We start from the raw sequence: 17535 nt of genomic DNA on the forward strand, positions 1-17535 counted from the left end.
GGCTGTCTTTCCCCCTAAAGATTTTTAAATATTCAAAAGATATACCATAATATTTGAGATTTTTGAAAACGTAACTTAAATCAGAATGACTTATTTGAAAGAGAAAAATATTTGATAAGTAAAAAGATATGCAGATTAATGTAACTATGAGCTATTATACTACGTCAATTCACAGGAAACTAAAATGCATTATTTTACTTGAGGTAGTACAGCTCCTGCAAGTCAAAAAGAAAAAAAACAGCCCATGGATAAAACTGGCAAAGGACATAAACTCCTAGTTCAAAGAATCAAAGGTGGACACTTTGCACATGAAGAAATGCTCCATTCATTCAGTAACCAGGGAATGGGCCTTTCACCTGTCAGAACAGGAGAGATTTCAAAGTGTATAATACTCAGTGTTCAAATACTCTGACTGACCAAGAAAGTCTACTTAGAGAAATACAGTCAGACATAAAGATATATGTGATCGGCCAGGCGCGGTGGCTCACACCTGTAATCCCAGCACTTTGGGAGGCTGAGGCAGATGGATCACCTGAGATCAGGAGTTTGAGACCAGCCTGGCCAACACGGCGAAACCCCATCTCTATTAAAAATACAAAAATTAGCTGGGCATGGTGGCGGGTACCTATAATCCCAGCTACCCAGGAGTCTGAGGCAGGAGAATCGCTTGAACCCGGGAGGTGGAGGTGGCAGTGAGGCAACATAGTGCCACTGCACTCCAGCCTGAGCGAAAGAGCAAAACTGTCCAAAAAAAAAAAAAAAGGACATATGTGATCATGTTCATTGCAGTCTTATTTTAACGCATCAGACTCAAGCAATCTGTAAGGGACTGGTTAAATAAGTTAATCGTTCATATACCATTAGTAATAATTTTTGGAGCTTGGGAATAGAGACTTTAATTTTCCATTTTCTTCCTTTCTGTAATATTGGAAGTTTTTTTTAATGTGCATTCGTATTTTAAACTACTATTTAGAGTTAAAAATTTTATTTTCTGTTTGAAATACCTACAGTTGACCCTTGAACCATACAGGGTTGAACTGTACTAGTCCACTTACATGCAAATTTTTTTCAACCAAAAATGGGTCGGAAATACGGTATTCATGGGATGTGAAATCCATGCATACAGAGGGCTGACTCTTTGTATCTGCAGGTTCTACAGGGCCACGAGTGGGGCTTGGACATGTGTGGATTTTGGTATACTGCAGTGGGTGGGGGCCAGGTTGGGTCCTGGAGCCAGTCCGTTGTGTATATTGAGGGACAACTAATTACATTAAAAAATAGAGAAGAATTACCACCCTAGATCCCTTATCACAGCCCTTTCTCCCTCTGTACTGTTCTTCTCCATTATCACTTACTGGTTTTTTGTTCTCTTCTTAGTTCTTAAAAACATAGGTCTTAAGATTCTAAATTAGCTTTTTTTTTTTTCCTCCAGTCTGCACTACAGCCCTTTAAGACCAAGGTTTTCAACCTTTGTAACCTAAGATAGGGTAGACTACTGTCATGGTACCTGTGCTGGAATCTTGGTGCCAGCATTTCACTGGGTATTCACTCACCCAGCAAAGACTTACTGAGACCTACTCTGTGGCAGGCATTGTTTAAATAAAACAGACTTTCTTAAAAACCCTATTATGAATTTTATGAATTTTACATTATAGTAGGAAATAAAATTAATAACAGTTAAAAATTTTGTAATGGTGTTTTTACATGCTTTGTATAATTTAAACCTTAGGACAACCCTCTGTGGTAAATAGTATTACCTTTATTTTATACACGAGGAATCTAAGGAGATCCAGAGACATTAAATAACTTTCTTTTTTTTTTTTTTTTTGAGATGGAGTCTCACTCTGTTGCCCAGCCTGGAGTGCAGTGATGCGATCTCAGCTCACTACAACCTCCGCCTCCCGGGTTCAAGTGATTCTCGTGCTTCAGCCTCCCAAGTAGCTGGGATTACAGGTGCTCACCACCAATCCCAGCTAATTTCTGTATTTTTAGTAGAGACAAGGTTTCACCATGTTGCTCAGGCTGGTCTCAAACTCCTGGCCTCAGATGATCCACCTGTCTTGGCCTCCCAAAGTGCTGGGATTACAGGGGTGAGCCACCGCGCCCAGCCTCCTAGTAATTGTTTTTGAACTTCTTGTCGCTGTGTGTGTCCTGAAGGAGCCCTGCGCATTTAATGCGAGAACTCAGAAGCCTGTGTCTGGCTTTTTCTTCTCTCCTGAATTCCTCTCTATGTTTTGCAGGTCTCTATTGGATATTTTTACTGGATTTCAAAGTCTGCATGTTCTCTATCTTTTTTTTACCGAGGTAGCTGCCTTCCTATTTTTCTCATTGGGATTGAAACTGTCCTCATTGTCTGCCAAGTTCTTTCTGATCTTCTATTGCCCCTCCCTTTTTTCAGAGCTCTCTTCAATTACACCTGTCCTGTTGCAGCAGCTTTTTAAGGTCTCCCCTTGGCACCATCCCTGTCACTCTAGTGGTGTAGTCACCAACTACATCCCTCCACTTCTACCTCACTGATCTATTTGTCTTTTCCCAAATATGCCCTAAACTTTCATGCACTTTGCCTTATGCTTGGAGGGCCTGGAGTGGACCCTAACTCCCTCCCATTTTTCTGCATTCCCTCTCTGTATTAGGACCTTTTTCGAGGCTCTTCTGTAGTTTCCTTCCCAGCCTTTCCTGCTCCCTAAGACCTGATGGTTTAATTTACCCATACTCTTGTGCTACTTAACTGTGTCCATTAGTCATGCAAGTACTTCTCCTTGCCACCTTTGCAAGCTCTTAAAGAGCCAAGACTGCATCTCAGTCTAGCTCTTGGCCTTGCATCTAGCAGGTTGTTTGGAATGGAGGATACAGAAAACTAGAGATGCAATAACCCAGCTCTTCTGATTGTCCTTTGTAGATTATTACTTCAGTCATCTTTTTCTTCTGAGTTTTATGAATTAGTATTTTTTTAAAAGTCACCTCCTTGGTGTATTATGTCTGTTTTGCAGATGAAGAACATTGGTAGCATTGCTGGTAAATGGAAGAGCTGAGATGTGAATCTCTGTTCCTCTGATTTAAAAACCTATGGCTGGGCGTAGTGGCTCAACGCCTGTAATCCCAGCACTTGGGGAGGCTGAGGCAGGCGGATCACCTGAGGTCAGGAGTTTGAGACCAGCCTGGCCAACATGGTAAAACCCCGTCTCTACTAAAAATACAAAAATTAGCCGGGCATGGTGGTGCACGCCTGTAATCCCAACTACTCAGGAGGCTGAGGGAGGGAGAATTGCTTGAATCCAGGAGGCAGAGGTTGCAGTGAGCTGAGGTCGTGCCATTGCACTCCAGCCTGGGCAACAGAGCAAGACTCCAGCTGTGTTCCTGTTTATTATTTAGTCTTTAGAATCACCAGTGGAATGGCATGGGTTGTGATTGTGTGTATACACTCTAAGGAGTAACCTCACTGGCAAATTGCTACATCCGTTTTTTTTTTTTTTTTTCCTAATTAAAGAAAAAGGTATTCATTTTACTGGGGATTTCCTCATTGCTGTTTTTACCTTTAGACTATGTTTTGTTTTGGAAGTAGATCAAGTAATAGAAAAATAAGTTGAGTGAGGAAAACGCTACTCTCAAATATTAGGTTGTAGTTTGTCAGGATCCTCAGTAGACTTCTAGCATTTTTACAACTTAACCTTGGTTTATTCATTTAAGTAATATTTATTGAGTATCTGCTACATACCAAGGAGTACACCAGGCCTAAAGATGCTTTTGGTCAGCTGGGCACCATGGCTAACACCTATAATCCCAGCACTTTGGGAGGCTGAGGCAGGTGGATCACTTGAGGTCAGGAGTTCGAGACCAACCTGGCCAACATGGTGAAACCCTGTCTCTACTAAAAATCCAAAATTTAGCCAGGTGTGGTGGCAGGTGCCTATAATTCCAGCTCCGTGGGAGGCTTAGGCAGGAGAATCTCTTGAACCTGGGAAGTGGAGGTTGCAGTGAGCTGAGATCGTGACACTGCACTCTAGCCCGGGTGACAGAGACACCATCTCAAAAAATAAAAAATGCTTTTAGTCTAGAACCACTTTAACCCCCTTGTTGTATGTGGGTCTGAAGCTCTGGGCAGCCCTAGCCCCCACTCCTGACTCTGCCCCTAACTCATACCACTCTGCTACATTCCATGTGAGTTGAATGCATGTTCAGGGTTATTTTAGGTGTAGCAAAACTACATCTCATTTTAACCTTCTCATTTAAAACTCGTTAAAATTTGTACATAGGCTTTTCATCTCTTATTAGTTCTTCCTTTTACCCTATGCTATCATTAAAATGTGAAAGCAATTGGAAATACATGAAATATTTTGCTTTTATCCCCATGGCATTGTTGTAACATGGACTGTTGCCCCTTTTTAACTCTGCCCAATACTCTTCCATTGAGGCCGTACATACTGTGCATTTGTAGATTAACAGTTTCATTGTGGTTCAGGTACTTTAATGATTCCTACTTTTTCTAGAAATCTTTTTGTAGTTGACTTGAGTTGGTTGGCTGGCCAGTGATGGTACAGACTTTTTTCTCATGGATTTTCTATGATGTGTGGGAGGCACATCCTCTTGGCTGTAGAAGATGAAGAGGACAGAAATTTCCTTGGTCTACCTTCTTTGCAGCTAGAACATGATCAGTCAGATACTCCTACTCTTGATTTTGTCTCTGATTTGCCTATAGATTGTACATGAATACTATAGCCACCTTCATATGGCAGTGCCAGCAAAAGCAAGGGGATAGTAGTAACGGTATCAAGAGCAGCATCCCAGGTTGACTTTCTTTGGGGCAGGACCTTGCTTGTGCCTTAACCCTTGGTTCCTACCCAAGTTTGGCTCTCTAGTCCTCAACTCTGAAAGCCACTTGATATCTTACACAATCCCTTTTTTGCCTGAGAAAATAAAAGTCAGTTTTGATCATTTACAACCAAAAATCCTAACTAACACAGACCTGTTTTTGAAATCAGGTAGATTGGAAGTCTTGGTTTACTTCTTATAAGCCCGTCTGCTGTCTGTCTTGTAACATCCCAGGAGCAGACTTAACAAGGTCTTCCTGGAGCCTTGCTCTTTCTGTCTGCTTCCCTCATCTGCTCTCTCTCCTCTCTCTTCACAGGGTCCACTTCCTAACACATGCTGCCATTTCTGGCTTATGGTTTGGCAGCAGAAGACCAAAGCAGTTGTCATGCTGAACCGCATTGTGGAGAAAGAATCGGTGAGTAATATTTAATATTTACAACTTAGTATACTGTATGTGATCATTAGCATATAAAGATTTTCATTTTGGGGCCAATATTCATTCCTTAGTTTTGGCCTTTAATTGCTAAAGGCTAGTGGTCAAAGTGTTTCTGTCCGGAAAAACTGATGTATCCTTTTCCTTTCTTAAGTATTTTTATAACAATTGCAGACCTTTCATCTCCAAGATAGAAATACAATGGAATAAATATGGACTAGCAGTGATATATAGATCTTTGGAATCCCTAGGAATCCTTATTGACCTATTGTCAATAAGTCCTTTTCCAGCTTTAAGATCTTGTACTGTTCTACTTCAGATTTCTTACTTTATTCTACATTTCATAATTGCTAGTTTTTAATGATGATGAAAATTTCCTAATCCACTTCTAATTAGATGTGGCAATGACATGCCAGAATTTCCAGCAGTATCAGCATAGTCATTTACAGTGGTTTTTCCTAATCTTCAATATCATTTAAAAATTAAGGATTAGGCCAGGCACGGTACCTCAAACCTGTAATCCCAGCACTTTGGGAGGCCGAGGCAGGCAGATCACTTGAGGTCAGGAGTTTGAGACCAGCCTGGCCAACATGGTGAAACCCCGTCTCTACTAAAAATACAAAATTAGCCAGGTGTAATCCTAGCTACTTGGGAGGCTGAGGCAGGAGAACCGCTTGAACCTAGGAGGTGGAGGTTGCAGTGAGCCGAGATTGTGCCACTGCACCTCAACCTGGATGATAGAATGAGACTCCATCTCAAAACCCACTGCACTGCAGCCTGGGCGGTAGAGTGAGACTCCATCTCAAAAAAAAAAAAAAAAAAATCAAGGATTATGATATTGTCAGTTTGAGCACTATTGCAGACTAAATGATTTGCAAATTTTATTTCTCTCATTTTGGAGTATAATTACTGTATTAATAAGATAACACTGCCACCAGAATTTAGAAATCATGTTTATGGTGGTTGAACCTAGATGGTTAACAAGAGTCAGGTTTAATTATTTTGGGGAAGATTACTTCAGAGGTGGTGGGTAATGTGTTATTCATCAAGAGACCCATAATGTCTGATTATTGTTCTTTTTATTTCATTAATAGCCATTATTGGTCAGTGTTCAGCCTCTTAATTCATTATGGGTTACAAATGATGATAATCCAATTCTGTCATTACTTCTCTTAAAAGCAGTTTTCCAAAAAAAAGTTGATTCCCTATTGAGGTCATCTGTTCTCAACAGATGACCAATTAGGAGTTTTTCTGGTGGAGAGTGGCAGGAGAGGTTGAATTATTATGGGTTTGGACATACTGGATTAATTTTACTCCTTTGCAGTTATATTCCTTATTTTTGATCAAATTACCCTGCCATTGGCTAGCAGCAATGTCTTTAGGTTGGGTCCTGAGTCCTCTTTTTTTTTTTTTTTTGGAGACAGAGTCTCGTCTGTTGCCCAGGCTGGAGTGCAGCAGCATGATTTCAGCTCACTGCAGCCTCCACTTCCCGGGTTCAAGAGATTCTCCCGTCTCAGCCTCCCGAGCAACTGGGATTACAAGCACCCACCACCATGCCCAGCTAGTTTTTGTAGAGATGGTTTTACCATATTGGCCAGGCTGGTCTCAAGTTCCTGACCTCAAGTGATCCGCCCACCTCGGCCTCCCAAAGTGCTGGGATTACAGGCGTGAGCCACCTCACCCAGCCCTGAGTCCTTTTTAACAAACCTTTAATAGTTTCCTTGGCTGGGTGCAGTGGCTCACACCTGTAATCTCAGCACTTTGGGGAGCTGAGTTGGGTGGATCTCTTGAGCCCAGGAGTTTGAGACCAGCCTGGGCAACATGGTGAAACTCTCTCTCTACAAAAAATACAAAGATTAGCTGGGCGTGGTGGCGCATGCCTGTAGTCCCAGCTACCTGGGGGACTGAGGCAGGAGGATCGCTTGAGGCCAGGAAGTCAAGGCTACAGTTAGCTATGGTCGTGCCACTGCACTCCAGCCTGGGTGACGGAGCAAGACCCTGTCTCAAAAAAAAAAAAAAAAAAAATGTTTGTTTTTTTTTTTTTTGCTGTCTGTAATGACTGCATCTCAGGCTCATCTCAAACTCTTGCTGCCCAGACCTGGAACCAGCCATTTCTCTAAGGAGTTTTGGTTTCTTTTAATGGGCAGCAGTATTTCAAGATCACAGCAAAAATAAGGATATATATTGCTACTGGACTGGTCATTGTTTTTAGGGCTTTTCAGTGGACAAAAGCTAAGGAACAATATGTGTATGTTAAGATAACATACTTCAAGAGTTCATAATGATATTCCCAATTCAAATTTGGAACTATATGTGTTGCTTAGCCCCTTCCATCTTACATCTGCTATTTCCTTTTTCATACCAAGAATCCTGGTTCTCAAAGATATGAGAGATGTAAACTATCTTGTAATGACTCATTTCCTTCTTCCCATATCATATACAATATATAACCATAATCATGATATCATCTGCTACCAAAATAATTACTGAAAATGGTTTACAATTTTTAATATTTTTTTCATTCTCTTCCTGGTGTTTCTGAGTTGTACTTTACAAACTGTAGTCTCTCCCTTACATCCCTTGTAGACTCTTAGTTCTACAAGCAAGCATTATTTAATATTCATCAACAGTCTTTGCTGATGTCTCTCCAGTCATTCTGACTAAAGCTCATTCTCTAGTGGCTCCTAAGGAGGGACTTGTGAGCATTATAGTCTGATTTTTTTACATGTCAGTGATGGTTCATCTGCTGTCTTAATATCTGAAAGTCAGTTTGGCGGGATATAAAATCCTTGGCTCATGTGCTATTCTTTGAACAACTTTTTTTTTCCATTTCCTTCTGGTATTCCACCAAAGTCTAATGGACATCTTATTTCCTTTATAAGTCTCTTGTTCTTTTTATCTACACTACCCAAAGAATTCTTTTTTTCTTTTTCTTCAGATATTATTAGTTTTACCAAAAATATGTCTTAGTAATTGGCCATTCTGGGTCAGTTTTTACAGGTACATGATGTGTTCTTGAGAGTTTGACTTCAAGTACTTTTTTAAATTTTTTTAATACTTTTCGTTAAAGAAATATTTGTTGAATTACAGTCCTTAGTATTTGTTCTGCTCCCTTGCTTGCTTTAATGTTCTTCTTTGGGTCTTCCTATTATACATATGTTGGATTTTCTTTGCCTATCTTTTTTATTTGTCACATTCTCTTTAATCCTGTTTATCTCTTTATTTCTATTTTACTTAAAAAAAAATTTTTTTTTTCTGGCCAGGTTGGAGGGCTTACACCTATAACAGCACTTTGGGAGGCTGAGGCAGGAGGGTCACTTGAGCCCAGGAATTCAAAACCAGCCTCGACAACAAAGTGAGACCCTGCCTCTACAAAAAATACAAAAAGTAGCCAGGTGTGGTGGCACGCACCTGGAGTCCCAGCTGGGGTTTGGGGATTGCTTGAGCCCAGAAGACTGAGGCTGAAGTGAGCCAAGTTCACCCCAGTGCACTCCAACCTGGGCTACTACAGAGGAAGACACTGTCTCTTAAAAAAAAAAATTATTTATTTTCCTCTTAAGGCATTATTATTATTATTATTATTATTATTATTATTATTATTATTATTGAGACGGAGTCTCGCTCTGTCGCCCAGGCTGGACTGCAGTGGTGCTATCTCGACTCACTGCAAGCTCCGCCTCCTGGGTTCACGCCATTCTCCTGCCTCAGCCTCCCAAGTAGCTGAGACTACAGGTGTCCACCACCACACCCTGCTGATTTTTTGTATTTTTAGTAGAGACGGGGTTTCACTGTGTTAGCCAGGATGGTCTTGATCTCCTGACCTTGTGATCCACCTGCCTCAGCCTCCCAAAGTGCTGGGATCACAGGCGTGAGCCACCGCGCCCAGCCAAGGCATTATTATCTATTGTGTTTATTCCTCTTTTCCTTCTGGTTTAATCCTCATTTCTGAAATGATGTATTCTATTATTTGAACTTTTCTGTCTTCTGTCATCTTGTTTCTGAGTTACTCTAATTCTTATTTATACTCTTTTACTTCTTCTATCTTTTTTTGTTTGTCTTTTAGCACCTTTTAAAGTATTAATTCATAATATTTATTGGTTTGGGAGGCATTTTTATTGTTTATAGCTGTTATTTGGAAAAGGAGAAATGACCATTTTTTAAAAAATTTTTTTCTGGTATTTTTTTCCTACTGAAATGATTATTTCACCTTGCTTCAGTCTGCTGGCTTCATACTTTGGCATTTAGGAAGATGTGTTTATTGTTACAGATTTGAATTTCATATCAGTAGTTCTGCCAAACTCCAGGTAAAAGGGGCTTACCTTCTCATTCTCTCCCCCAGTTTAATTTTAGTAAGCAAATATACAGTGTTATTTCTAAATGTCATTTGTTTGTTTGTTTGTTTTGAGACTGGGTCTCACTTTTCTCATCCAGGCTGGAGGGCAGTGGCGCAGCCTCACTGCAGCCTCAACTGCCCATGCTCAGGTCATCCTACCACTTCAGACTCCTGAGTAGCTGGGACTATAGGGGTGCACCACCACACCCGGCTAATTTTTTGAATTTTTTGAATTTTTTGTATTTTTTGTAGAGACAGGACTTCGCCATGTTGTCCAGGATGAATTTCATCCTGTTGCTCAGGCTGAACTCCTGGGCTCAAGTGATGCACCCACCTCAGCCTCCCAAAGTGCTAGGATTACAGGCGTGAGTCATATATGCCTGGCCCTAGATGAAATATTGAGTAGCAGATTCATAGGCATTTGTGGAAAATACTTGTAAAATAAAGCCTCTTCAGCAACTTTTTTTTTTTTTTTCTTTTTGAGACGGAGTCTTGCTGTGTTGCCAAGGCTGGAGTGCAGTGGCACAATCTCAGCTCACTGCAAGCTCCGCCTCTCAGGTTCACGCCATTCTCCTGCCTCAGCCTCCCGAGTAGCTGGGACTACAAGCACCCGTCACCACACCCAGCTAATTTTTTGTGTTTTTAGTAGAGACGGGGTTTCACCGTGTTAGCCAGGATGGTCTCGATCTCCTGACCTCATGATCCGCCTGCCTCGGCCTCCCAAAGTGCTGGGATTACAGGCGTGAGCCACCGCGCTTGGCCAGCAACATTTATTTTGAAGATAAAATTATTGCAAGAGTTTGATAATTTTAGAAACATAAAGTGAATGTCCTATGACGTTAAAATATAGGTAATCATGCTTTAAGAATGATAAATTTATTTTTATTTTATGAATATGATACCTATGGCTTTTTTAGTTTATAAGTTACAGGAACACTTGAAAAATACCTTATAAGACCGGACATGGTGGCTCACGCCTGTAATCCCAGCACTTTGGGAGGCTGAGGTTGGTGGCTCACTTGAGGTCAGGAGTTCAAGACCAGCCTGGCCAACATGGCAAAACCCTGTCTCTACTAAAAATACAAAAATTAGCTGGGTATGGTGGCAGACGCCTGTAATCCCAGCTGCTCAGAAGGCTGAGGCAGGAGAATTGCATGAACCCAGGAGGCAGAGGTTGCAGTGAGCCAACATCACGCCACTGCATTCCAGCCTGGGGGACAGAGCAAGACTCCAGCTCAGAAGAAAAGAAAAGCCTATGGAGACAGAAAATGGATCAGTGCTTGCCTGCGGCTTGGAGTGGGAATAGGACACAAGGGGATTTCTGAGTTTGAGAGAAATGTTCTAAAACTGGCTTACAGTGATGACTGCACACACATAAAAAAATGCTTTATAAAATTTCAATCTCTACCCGCCCCGCTCCCCGAGATGGAGTCTTGCTTTGTCACCCAGACTGGAGTGCAGTGGAATGATCTTGGCTCAGTGCAACCTCCACCTCCTGGGTTCAAGCGATTCTCCTGCCTCACTCTCACAAGTAGCTGGGATTACAGGCGCCCGCCACCGCGCCTAGCTAGTTTTTGTATTTTTAGTAGAGACAGGGTTTCACCATATTAGCCAGGTTGGTCTCGAACTCCTGATCTCAGGCGATCCTCCCGCCTCAGCCTCCCAAATTGTTGGGATTACAGGCGTGAGTCACCGCGCCCGGCTATAAAATTTCAATCTTACTAAAATATATTAAGCGTAGAATATAGTAGTGACTTCTTAGTTTTGGGTACTTGAAAAAATATAGCATGTACATATCTGGTTTGTTTTCATTTTTTAACTTTATGGTTTCATGATGTCTATAAACTAAAAAAAAATCATATACATATTTCTAAATTTAGGTTAAATGTGCACAGTACTGGCCAACAGATGACCAAGAGATGCTGTTTAAAGAAACAGGATTCAGTGTGAAGCTCTTGTCAGAAGATGTGAAGTCGTATTATACAGTACATCTACTACAATTAGAAAATATCAATGTAAGACCTTTCTTGCCCGAAAGTGTGGACTTTATATGATGGTTTAAAGAATTATTCTTTATTATTAGATTTGAAGTTTGATAAGCACATGCATTTGGATAATACCTATAGTATCTAGTCATAATCACGTGTTTTTAGATTGTGTGTCTGCATCTAGTAGCTTTCTGAGGACTCTGAAGAAACAGTAGAAACTAAGAATTTCAAAGTTCAGTTTGATATTTGGGGATTAAAAATTAATTAATAGAAATACATGAGGATTAATAGAGAGGGCTTTAGAATCAGGCAAACCTGGATTCAGATCCAGCTCTGCTGCTTAGTAGAGCTGTACTTTAGACTTGTTCCCCACCCTCACTGATCCCTTCCTCATCTGTAAAATGGAGGTTACCACGCCTTCCCTCCGGGGCTGTCCTGAAGGTCAAATGAGGATGTGTATGCAGAGCACCTGACCTTAGTAAATGCCCAGGAAGCAATAGCTCCCAGAACCTGTGACTGCCAAGAATAGCAAAATAGTCAAGAAAATAACTTACAAAGCTGTTGTTAAGTGATTCACAACACAAAAATTTGTCCCTATTGAGTTGGAAAAAAAATGGTGTTTTATCTATATATGTAACACGCACACATACATACATACATACACACACGTATAAATGTGGCATGTGGTCTCAAAAACATTTACTTGGGTGTTTGTTTCGTTGGTTGGTTGATTGGATTTTTGAGACAGTCTTGCTTTGCCACCCAGGCTGGAGTACAGTGGCATAATCACAGCTCTCAATGAGGCCTCCAACTCCTGGCCTCAAGAAATCCTCCCACTTCAGCCTCCTGAGTATCTGGGATTACAGGCATGAGCCACCATACCTAATTTTCTTACTTTTTTTTAATAGAGATGGGGTCTTGCCTTGTTATCCAGGCTGGTCTCAAACTCCTGAGTTCAAGCGATCCTCCCACCTTGGCCTCCCAAAGTGTTGAGATTACAGTCATGAGCCACCATGCCAGGCCTTACTTGCATTTTTCTTCCCCAGAAACATATGAACTGTTCCTTGGGCCTCGGTTGGGATACATACACATAGTGGGTTATGAACCTGCTGTTGCCAGGGTGATGATTGAGGCATTTCTCCCCCTTTTGCCATTTACCTCTTTTGCCATTTACCTCTTTTGCCCTCTTTGTGTTGTAATTAGAATAAACTAGAAAATAATTAAATGAGAGTAATTCTGAGATGCTAATAGAAACTGTGATAGCTTGAAAATAGGAGAATGTTTAGCCTCATATGACTTTAGGAATGTATGTAGTCTATAAGTGAAATACTGTTTTAGTTAACCATTAAGTAAATTAAGTGATCACTAACAATACAAAAAAACCTTAAAGAGAAGGGAGATATATACATGCTTTTTAGATGTGTGGCAGTCCCTTTTATGATGGATCCCTTGAAACACTTGTGTTTTTTGCTGCATTGAGTAAGCACAGGTGCATGCTCTGTGCGTGAGGCCTAGGTTCTGGTTTTCCTTCTGTCCAGCTTCCCGTGACATCCATACTAAGCTTGTTATACAGTCTCTTGAGTCACCTAAAAAGGCTCAAAATTGTGAATGATAATGCTTAGATTTATTTATAAATTCCCATTACTATATTTATTTTGTCCCAACTCTTTCCATTTACATGTGTCTTAAACTGCATTGAGATACATCAATAACTCTTTGATACTGGACTGAGCTGTACATTGTTCATTCCCAGAAACAGAACTGTATTTCCACAAGGTTCTGAAAGTTCTCTGAATCATCTTCTCTTGGTATTTATCCCAGGTAATTACTCATTTGCTTATGGCATTAAAATTGATTTAGATGAAGGGCATAGATGTGTTTCCCTGTTTCTGAAACAGTCCTTATTGAGAATTGATTATACCTTAAGTAACAATAAAATAGAATGATTTTTGTGTTTTGTTTATCAGATTCCAAAATGCTTTCACATATATATCATTTGACCAGTAGTCTTCAGTTAGTGTAGTGTAAATATTCTTATTATCCCCGTATTTTATATTATAAAAAATAATAGTTACGTTAAAATCCATCAGGTTATAGGAATTTTTCCATCGATTACTTAGCTAATAAGTGACAGACTGATCTCATTAGTTCTCCTGGTCCCCTATTTTTTAAGACAAAGTCTCATTCTGTTGCCCAGGCTGGAGTGCAGTGGCATGATCTTGGCTCATTGCAGCCTCCACCTCCTGGATTCAAGTGATTCTCCTGTCCTAGCCTCCCGAGTAGCTGGGAATGCAGGTGTGCACCACCACGCCTGGCTAATTTTTTGTATTTTTAGTAGAGATGGGGTTTCGCCATGTTGGCCAGACTGATCTTGAACATCTGACTTCAGGTGATCTGCCCGCCTCAGCCTCCCAAAGTGCTGGGATTACAGGTGTGAGCCACCACGCCCGGCCATCTCCTAACTTTTGACATGGGGATAAGTCCTTTTGAAAAGATGCTAATTGTTGTAAAGAGAGATTATTGATTCTGAAGCATCTTTCTGGAGTTGAGGCCGTCATGTGAGTTGGCCAGCCACTCTGTTTTAGTTGCTAGCAACTGTGTGGTATAATGACATGATCACTGGATTTTTTATTGGCCTGGGTTTAGAACATACCACAATATAATAGCAAGAATTTGTTTGTGTTCTACTTTATAATTTTTAATTAGAACTAGGGATTCTTTATTCTTTAGAAGGATAAAGTAGCATTTCAGTATGAGAGGCAGAATTACATTTGCCTAAGTAGATAAACTCTAGAATCAGATAGCCTAAGTTTAAATCCTGACTCTGCCATTCTTGCTGAGTGACTTGGGTCACATTACTTTACTATAGATGATAAACAGTACCTGTTTTATCATCTATAAAATGAGGGTGATAACGTATCTACTTCATAGGATTGCTCTAAAGATCAAGTGAGTTAATATCATGACGGTGTCTAAGACATAATGCGGGAGCCACAATTACCTTTTTAGTTGATCAGTTTCCTTTTTGTAATAGTAATGAATTGGAAGGGACAACAGGAACGGGGAGTAGTTGAAAAGGATACTAGCGAGAAAGAAAGAACCAATGGGAGTGAGAAAAAGTGATGATGGAGTAGGGGGCTGATAGCCAATCTCAACACGCAGATCTCTGTCTTTATTGGGGTCGCTGGGGTGCAGAGATCCAGTTTGCATCTAAGGGAGTCTGACACGTATCTATTAACAAATCCAAAGGTAAAGCTGTTGTCTAAGCAAGCCCTGCGCCTCCTCCAGTCTAATGGAACAGCAAAATGACATACCAGGAGCCCTTTAGTGACTTGCTTAATGCTAAAAGTTTGAACTCTTGCCCCTGAAGAAGAGATTGTATCTCGGCTTTCAGTGTGGCCTGTGGCTTAAGCTATGGAGATAATTTTGAGGGATTTTAAAAATATAAGGTCATCTAGAGTATTTGTCTTTCAGTTTTTTCTTTTTAGTTGCCCTTCACTATTTCTGTAATGTTGGCCAGCTTTGTGTTTAGTGAGTTCCAGGAATACTGTTATAATGCTGACTGTCTTCTATTTCCCTGTCCCTAAAGATTTAGCAAGATGAGAGCCTCTAATTATTATGATGCTTAGCTGGGATTTGGTTCAAAATAGTTTAAACAGTTTATTCTACCTAGAATGTCCTCTCTTCTCTGCCTGTTTATATTCTGCACGTCCTTAGTAACCCCTGTGGCCCACTTCTTACTTAGGTCTCTCCTAACATGTATCTATGACACATTGATCCCTAACAGCTATGATTCTTCTTATACTTTTTCAGTAATTTAAATTTTATCATTCTACTGCTTGTTCAATACTTCTCTCTATGTAAATCTTGACTCCATAATGAGGTTTTTAACTTCCAAGGGGTTGGAAGTTATCTGCTGCCTTGGTACCCCCCGCCCCGCCATTACACAGAGTACATTTTAAGCACATTACACCTGAGTGATTGTTGTAAAACACAGATGCAGTCTTTCCACCATCCTCTAAGAATTCTTCTGTGGCTTCCATTGGTTACCAAAAAAAGTCTGTGTCCAGTGCACAAGACCATGACCCAGCTCAGCCTGGTCCTTGCCTCCTTGTCTAACTCCCTCTCCTTCGGGTATCCAGGATTTGTTCGTGCTAACAGACAGACTTCTCTAATAGGTGAATTCCTTGGTGGGGGTGGGTGGCATGCCTTTGCATATTGCTTTCTCTCTGCTGAGAATGCAAGCCTGTCCCTAGCCATTTCTGCCACTCCTCCTGATCTGGTTAGTTTGATCTGCCTTTCACAATGAATCCCAGTCAGTAAATATTTATCACTGACATGCTGACCCTGGCAAAAATTGATGAGAGACAACTAAGGCAGTGATAGTGAAGGTACAGATTTGACATCTGGTTAGGACATAGGGTTGACAAACTTTGTCACTCTTTAGGTGTAGAGGAAATACCCAATGAAGAGGTTGAAAATGTGTTGAGTTTTACAATTGACTGGAGCTTTCTAGGGGCCACAATAAAGGCAATTGGTGAGTATAGTTGTTTTAAAAATATCCAGTATCTGTTAAGCATTTACCATGTGCAGGGATATGGCAGGCACTTCACATTAATTGTTTTATTTATTCCTTACAACAGTTTTGTAAGGTAAGTAGTATTATTAACCCTATTTACAGATGACAGAACTGGGGCTTAGTGAAAGTCTTTTAGAAACAAAATCTTGGTACCTTCCATATATACCTAAAGTGTGAAAGTAATTGGGCCTGGGGTCATAGAGCTGTATAGATTTTTTATGATAATTGGAAAATGTATAATCTTATTATATGTTTATGATGATTATTAACTTGCATTTGAAGGCTGTGAACAGGGCATACACTTAAATTGCTGTGGCCTAACAATTCTTGTTGTTACACTTGCTCAACTCACAGGTTATTTTCCTGGCTTCATATATGCAAGTTTGACATTCCTATTCAAAGACTTTAAATTTAGAATTCTCTTTTAAAAATGTAAATGGGATTTTGCCTTAGAACAGCAAGCCACTGACATTTTGTGCAGAATGTAGTATACATAATGCAGAGTTTTGCACAGAAAACTTGGCAGGCATGTGTGGAACGGCTGCAGACAGGGACAGCCTATAATTGTGGGTGCAACCCGGGTGTGTGTAGGGAGGGGGGTGAAGCAGCGAGAAGGGTGGAGGGCAGCAGCTGGGGACCAGAGGAGAAGTAGTGTGACTCGGTGACCAAGGAGAAGAAAAGGGTGCTTCCACAGTTTTGAAAATAAGGAGTTTGCCAAAAATTGTAAAGTCTAAATGCAGACCTTGTTTGGAATAAAGATGAATTTTGTTTTAGCTCTATCCTTTGGCAACCCTTTTTTTCCGCTCTCATTTTTTTTCCTGCGTGAAAAAGAGGGAAAGGGGTCCATCCAGTCATGCATATGAATGTTTCTATACCAGAGTAGTAAATATATGCATCTTATGCCTTCGTGTGGTCCTTTCTAACTGTGAATTATGATTTTGGAAAGCTGTGTTTTTTTAATCTTGTTTCTGTAAGGATAAATTAATCAAAGTTAACCTCTCAAAAAAAGTCCTGGTTCTGTAGGGGGAAAAAAACAACAACTGATTTTCAAAAATCTATTAGTGGGGAAGACTATATTATACAAATAGTCATGAGCATTTCTGGGAACTGGCTTCCAGTATCCCAGACAGCGTGACCTGAATTTGAAAAAAATTGAGACCACTAGTTTTGAGCCAAAATCATACAAGCAAAGAGAAAGCAAGCTGTTGCCCAAGACTGTGGGGTAACCATATGTTTGAGCCAGGAGTTGATGAAGTGATTGTGCGCAGGACCCCGTAGGGGTACTGGGCCATAGCCCACAGAGCACTGCAGGCCCCTGCTCAAAGCAGACCACATGAAGGCCCACACAGACTGAGTCTGGTCCTGCTGGTGGCCGCAGCAAGTAAGAAACAAA

The 17535-nt window shown here is 40.7% G+C and overlaps 1 protein-coding gene across 21 annotated transcripts in view; it reads left to right on the forward strand.

Annotated features, from left to right (window-relative positions):
• The window catches only part of PTPN2 (protein tyrosine phosphatase non-receptor type 2), a 98169-nt gene that overhangs the window by 45676 nt on the left and 34958 nt on the right, over positions 1-17535 (forward strand). For 17 of the 21 annotated variants that reach the window (XM_019014187.4, XM_004059206.5, XM_019014183.4 and 14 more), the window contains 2 exons: positions 5126-5224; positions 11456-11590. In XM_019014187.4, coding sequence (XP_018869732.1) covers positions 5126-5224; positions 11456-11590 — 234 coding nt within the window. The remainder of the gene's footprint in view (positions 1-5125; positions 5225-11455; positions 11591-17535) is intronic. The other 4 variants (XM_019014189.4, XM_055368414.2, XM_055368410.2 and 1 more) reach the window with 1 other exon arrangement.

This window comes from Gorilla gorilla, chromosome 17 (assembly GCF_029281585.2).
Source record: "Gorilla gorilla gorilla isolate KB3781 chromosome 17, NHGRI_mGorGor1-v2.1_pri, whole genome shotgun sequence".
NCBI classification, from domain to species: domain Eukaryota; kingdom Metazoa; phylum Chordata; class Mammalia; order Primates; family Hominidae; genus Gorilla; species Gorilla gorilla.